At 33.2% G+C, this 7,211-nt stretch overlaps 1 protein-coding gene across 1 annotated transcript; it reads left to right on the top strand.

Moving 5' to 3' along the window:
* Positions 1–4,848: 4,848 nt before the first annotated feature.
* Positions 4,849–6,473, top strand: LOC130233585 (tumor necrosis factor receptor superfamily member 14-like). Its single transcript, XM_056463709.1, has 4 exons — positions 4,849–5,076; positions 5,177–5,332; positions 5,963–6,050; positions 6,137–6,473. Exons 1-4 carry the CDS (start codon positions 4,902–4,904, stop codon positions 6,330–6,332), a joined length of 615 nt encoding a protein of 204 aa, XP_056319684.1. The 5' UTR covers positions 4,849–4,901; the 3' UTR covers positions 6,333–6,473.
* Positions 6,474–7,211: the final 738 nt, after the last annotated feature.

The raw sequence follows: 7,211 nt of genomic DNA, 5'->3' as shown, positions 1-7,211 counted from the left end.
TAAACAGTTAAAAGTTCATCTTTAAAGAAAAGAAGCACAAAGATGCACAGTATTATGAATAAAGTCATAATGTAAGTCATATGTAAATGTTTCTAGCTATAAGTCAGACATGACAGAGGTGGTCAACTCTAGTCCTGGAGAGCCACAGTCCTGCAGAGTTGCCAAACCTAATTAAACACCTAGCTAGTCAAGTAGTAAGGGTTACTATTGGATCAAAACTCTGCAGGACTGCAGATGGCCACAGCTGACATATGACTAGAACTGTCAAGTCAGCTGATAACTCATGTGATGCACAAATGACCAAAAATAATTTCCATGACAGTGTATATGAGATAAATACACTCTCTTCAAAGAAGATTTTTTGTTTGTTTGTTCAGGAAATCGTGTTTATTGGCACTGCACTGTAGATACCAGTACAACTTGTGTTCCATGTCTTGCATCAACTTTCACAGATGAACCCAATAAACTCACCAAGTGTTTTCCATGTACTGTGTGTGCTACAGGTGTGTGCCAATGATAAAAAGAATTAACTTACAGTAAAGACAAATTAAAAATGAATAAGACATTGTGTAATGCATTTAAACTCTCTGAATGATACCATGTTTTGTGTCCACAGTTAAAGGACTAAAAATCCACAAGTCCTGCAAACGCTCTGGAGATACACTTTGCAAGCCACAGGAAGGTTTCCATTGCATTAAACAAAATAAAGGTTCCTGTGAATTAGCAGTAGAGCACTCTAAATGTCAACCTGGTCAATATATTGAACACACTGGTAAGTGTATACACAACTGTAGAATTTTTAAAACTGATGTTAAAATTTTTTTAATTAGATATTTTTCCCAGTACATGTGTAGCTATTTTTTTTGTTAAAAGAGATGCAGCTTTATTTACATTTGCCATTCAGTCTCTTTTCTTTCTTTTTTTTTTACAGGAACAGCTATAAGTGATACAGTATGTGTTGATTGTACAGTAGGATCTTACTCAAATGGCTCTGTAATGTCCTGCTTACCACATTTAAAGTGAGTAGAGTCTACAGATTTACCAATGCTAATTAAAGATTAGTCAGTAAAACCCAAAATACTAATATTACCTTGTTTAACATTTCAGATGTGAGATGATGGGACTTAAAGAAAAAAAAGCAGGAACAACATCATCTGATGCTGAGTGTGAGAAAGTGACTTCAGTTGGATTTATAATGTTAGTCACGATTGCAGTTGTTTTTGTAGTGGCTGGTATTGTGGCAGCATTAGTCTACATCAAATACAGAAAACGTAAACCACAGCGCTCTAACAAAGGTAAGAGCTATATTCTTGGCATTGCTATTTGATGTAAACAGATGTGCGTGTAATTATGCAGTTTAAATAGATTTTCTATTGTAGATGTTGAATACAGATCACAACAACCATCTGAGGATGATGGTAAGTCAACATTTGATGTGTTTTTAAAATATTTTGTTTTGCAGTCAAACATTTTCAGTCTTTCAAATATTATTTCAACATCACGTTTATTATTTATTTATTTTTATTTTTATTAAGAAACAGCCCATTCCACTTGGATGAACCAGTAATAGGTAAGAGAATTTGGGCCTGCATATAATGGTTCTTTGATGAAACCTCTTTTTGCAAATGTACATCACACACATTTTTTATGACTTGTCAGATCTCTGTGCCTGTGGATGTTTGGAATCTGCCCCACACTCTGAAAGACATCCAGTTGCTGTTCTACAACATGCACACTAAAAGGAGAAACCATGTTGACCCTAACAATCAATGATTAAACATTATTTCTCTTTTCTTTCATGTGAAAATGCATTTTTGTGTTGTGTTGGGGAGAGGTGCAATTATTTATAAACTATTGTTAAATTAGCCAACTTCTGCAGTGTTAAATGTTGATTTTTATTGTTTCAAAAACATGCAATAAAACTACAATAAAAACGCTATGAGCATTTTTTATTAAGCCATGTCAACTACATGCCGTTTGCATAAGGCTGCAACCAGATACAGGAAAGGCAATACAAAATGGCGGATTGAGCAAGAGAATGGGCACACAATGGTGTTTTTTTACAAGTTGTACGAGACAAAAATGAAGATTTTAGGAACTGGCATTCTGCTTGTAGGTAAGCGGAGCTGGCCCGTAGGCTATTGTGCTATCAGGTTCCGGACTGTTGTGTTTGCTGTGAAAAGGCAAAACAGAACAATACATTTACAGCATTAAGGCCTTGGCAAGTCAGTTCGAAAATAAAAGTTAAATACCTTACGTTTGTTGGTTAAAAATCGCTATTTAGAAGTGCATGGTGTGGTACTTATATTCGTATACTTTTTCTTAACACTTTTTTTTGTACACTTCCGGGGTCTGAAAATTCTTGCGGTTGAAGTGAATATAAATCAGCTGCCGGAGAGTGTTGTCCAATGTGTGGCACTGGTAGGTTCACTAACGCATTTAAATAACAAGTGAAACTAAAGTTAACATTTTTACAAATTACGCTCTTGTAATTTTATCTTAGACGCACATTACATTAAATCACACTGGAAATGCAGCTTGTGACGTATTTAAATAAAAATTCTAAAACGTCTGCAGCGACATCTGTCAGAAGTAGTTAATATATTTTAGTAGATGTATTTATGAATATTTATGAACATTCGATATACTGTAATAGCTATTGCATATTGTATTTTATTTAGTATTGTATAGTTTATCTTAATATTATTAAATAGACAGCTGAAATAAAATATGCACACCTAGTAATAATTTAAATAAAATTGAATAAATAAATAGTTAAAAATTACTAACCAATGCAACCCTTGTCGAATTCTTCCAATATGTCCTGAGCTTTTATTTATCTAATGTACTCATCTCTTTTCTGCCATCTGCTTATATTGATTTGTATCAAGGCTGTTTTTCATGCCCTGCAGGGCACACCTGTGAATAATAGTAAAGACAAAAAAAGCACTAGCAGACATCCGTTTCTCCGTAAAAGCTGACGTTAATAAAGACTATGTTATACAGGACTCCATAAGAAGAACATATCTATTTCTGCTGCAAGCATATGAAACCCCTTTAATAAGAACTTGATCAATTATATTTTAATGAAAATATCAAAGTTTACTTCTCATTTAGATTCATAACACACAGATAACATATACTCATGTCAGATAACATATTAACACAACACAGATAACATATACTCATGTCAGATAACATATTAACACAACACAGATAACATATACTTTGCTTTCATCCATTGTGTAGACAGCATTAACACCTGTTAAATTATGACTAGAAATACTTTATTGTCATTTAGTTTGAAAAACTACAGCAAGTGTCTTAATCATGTATATACTGTCATGGTTAAACGTTTAGTGTCTTCCTACAGCTGAATAACTTTAATTCATTTTATATTTGTTAAGGATCAATAGTTCGCAGTGACTGCAGTGGAGATTCAAGCACCACATGTAAACCCTGTCCTTCAGGAACATTCATGAATGAACCTAATGGTCTTCATAACTGTTTCCCTTGCAAAAACTGTGCTGAAGGCGGGTTCCTATTTCCAGTGTTTTTATTTTTTAATCACGAGGTATCAGACATGTATCAGTCATTTTCACATGGCATTTTTGAGTGACTTAACGCCAGTGGGGTTTAAACCTGGTGATCAAGCCTGACGGCATGTCTTAACATGTTTTTTTTTTTAAATTTTATGCCTTAAAATTGAAATGAAAGCACGCAACACACAATGCAATAGTTACTTGCTCATAAATTAATCTGTTGTGTAAAATTGTGGTGTTTATGCCTCTAGCCTAGGTACTAATTATGTGTGGACCAATTTGGGGGCATGTTGCCAACCCTGAAAGTTTCACGTGATTCCTAAATTGTATTCTGCTACTTGGAATGTAGTGATCTTTTCGTACAATTGGTAAATTAGTAAAATCAACAGCCATTAATAATATTAATAAATCAGCATTATAAGAGTTATTATAAGTAAAAACTTAATTTATTTGCTTTTAGTCATATCTTTACTTTGTTTAAATGTTAATGTGTTCTCTAACAAGTAATTTAAACTTTTTAATTAGACATTCATAACTTAAAATCAGCTTTAGTTTATAATATTTTTTGTTTCAACTTTTTTTCAGAATTCATCTGTTTACTTACTCATAAAAATTCATGCTGAGTGTGAAGATGAAGATGTGTTTGATGGAGTGTTCTGCCAAACCTTTTAGGGACTCCCTCAAACTACTGCTGATCATCTAAAGGGGACCAGACATCAGGACGTGCCATTTACAGTATATATGTGCATGAATAGAAACATAAAGTACCTCTCAGTGGACAGGAATGACAAGTGTCAGCATCTAATTCATTATTTAATATGAAGCTGTGAATAGAAATACATTTATGAAATCTTCTGGAGAAACGTGGACTAAAACTTTGCTTCCACTTTAAAGGACATGTTATTTTTAAGGACCATTACATCCACGGTTGCTGTGCTCATTGCTGCTAATTTTGAGCTTTGTTTTTGTGGCTGTGCTCGTGCTGAATATGAGATCAATGGAGAATGCTGCCCGATGTGTGCTCCTGGTACAGTAAAAAAAATATGTACAATTAATCCTCTGTAAAATAAAGGCAGAAATACACCACAACTTTTAGAATAATTTTGGGCCAGTTATTTGACTCCAGTTGCTCAAAGTAAGAAGCAATCTGCACAATTTAATGGATAGTTGGTAGGGAAAGTTGATCACCTTTACCTTTTGGTCCCAGTGAATATAAATCAGCTGCTGAAGAGTTGTCCAATGTGCAGCGTTGGTAGGCTCACTAACACATTTAAGTGACACTGATATCAACATATTTACAATTTACATATTTGATTATAACTATTACAAACTTGTGATGTATGACTAAGAGCTATTCTCATGTTTAACCCTTTTATGATGCGTCTCTTGAAAAAATGTTTGTTTGCAGGAAACCGTGTTTACTGGCATTGTAGTATTGATGCCAGCACCACTTGTGTTCCATGTCCTGCATTAACATACACTGATGAACCAAATGGTTTAGATACATGCTTTGCCTGCACTCCTTGTGACGCAGGTGAGAATGTTCCTTGAACTCTTGACGAAAAATAACATCTAGTATGTTTTATTTTATTTACATAAATCAAATATATATTTAAAGGATTTGCTTTTTACAGCCAATGGTCTGAGAGTAAAGAAGACCTGCACTCCATCTTCAGATACTGTCTGTGAGCCACTAGCAGGATTCTACTGTATACAGCAAAATAAACATGGTTGTAGTTTTGCAGTAGAACACTCTAAATGTCAACCTGGACAATATATTCAACAACCAGGTACCTGTGATTACTTACAATAGTCAATCAGTTAAATGTCAAAAACTTTAGAAAAATGTCAAATCAAGTTAGACCAAACTTCATTATATGGGTGTTGCAGTACATATTAAAGATAATATGAATGTAAGATCACATCAGAGTACAATGCAGACAGCAGTACAACATGAGAGAGTATAGAACACTGCATGTATACTTAATCTGTAGTATGAGTTTGGGCAGTATATACGTTTATATCAATAAAAGTGTAAGTACAAGTAGAGCATAAGTGAAGTGCAGTATTAGTATAAATATAGTAATATAATATATTATATATTATTTTAATGTTATAGTAAAATGTACAAAAATGTAGTAAGTCACAGTGTAATGTACTGTATAGTAATGTAAAGTAAAGTGTGCAAGTAATGCAGGTAACGATGCTTTAGTATTATACACAAATGTTAACATATTGAGTGCAATGCAATTGTGTTGCAACAGAAAATTGTAGCAACAGAAAAATTGGTGTGTTAAGAATGCATTCTGATTGCAGAGAAGAAGAGTTGATTGCGTGTTGTGTTGCTCCTGTGACCAATACCAGCTATGCTTTTAATGATGGACTCTCATTAGAAAGTCTTTATTTTAATATCTTTACAGGAACAGCTTTTACGAATACAGAATGTGGTAACTGCACAGAAGGCTCCTACTCTAATGGTTCTTTCACCACCTGTCGACCACATACAAAGTTAGTGAGTAATTATATGAAAGTAAGTCAGTGAATTACAGGTTAAATAAAGTCTGGACATTCTATAACATTGTCCACATTTACAGATGTGAGAAAGAGGGGCGTAAAGAAAAAAGACCAGGAACAGTGTCATCTGATGTAGAATGTGAGGATTCAGCTCCAGTTGCTGTTATTGTTGGCACTGCAGTTGTTGTTTGTGTTTTGCTGACTGCTGGGATCGCAACATATTTCATATTACAACATAAAAACCCACAGAACCCTAAACAGGTAAAACTTGAATAATCAGAAAAATCTAATCATTTTAACATGTTCTGCAGATGTTAATATTTCTTTATGTTCTAGATAACATTTGGTAATTGCCAGTTGAGAGTGCCTCTGTGCAAAATGAATGTGACATTGAGACAGTAAGTAAAAAAAAAGAGCTGTTTAGGAAATTAAACAAAACTTTATTTAACAAAACAGCCATCCTTTTATTGGGTCACATTATATAGAATATAGAATTCTCCTCTTCTTATAGTTACAATGTCTTAAAATCATTGCTTTATATTTGCATATTTTTAATTTAATTTAAAATGACCCATTTTAAACATGAGTAAATAGAATAGATTGCTAAGAGATTTGGGAAAACTAATTCCAAAGTTGTTAATATATTTCTAATAAATTTGTAATGTGTTTTATTTTAATTACTTAACGCTGTTTAATTGCTTAATCTTAATTAAGTCTTCTTCATTTTCACAGACATCACAAGACTCAGTGACTTCACTCATAGCATCTGGATCTCTAAATAACACAACAGGATCTACCTCGTAATATTCTGTTATAAAATTTACGCAACACAATTTATATATATATTTTTTAAACAGTTTGGTATAAAAATGTACTTTGTTGAACAAATGATATTCTGTGAGGTGATTATATCACCTTTTATGTTATATAACAAATAAACAGCTAAAAACATGGATTTCTTCAAGAATGTCTTTATTATAATTTGTACCAAAATATAGACCTTGTTAAGGTAGAAATCAAGCAGAATTTTACACAGATGAAAACAAGACTATGAAGGGCATGACAATAATTGCAAAGATGGTATGTAATGGTTAAAAAAATATTGCCAGTTGAAGAGTTTCAGTCTATTTTAACACCTTCACCTTGACAACTTGA

Source organism: Danio aesculapii, chromosome 8 (assembly GCF_903798145.1).
Source record: "Danio aesculapii chromosome 8, fDanAes4.1, whole genome shotgun sequence".
NCBI lineage: Eukaryota > Metazoa > Chordata > Actinopteri > Cypriniformes > Danionidae > Danio > Danio aesculapii.
This window is presented reverse-complemented; position numbering and strand designations above follow the sequence as displayed.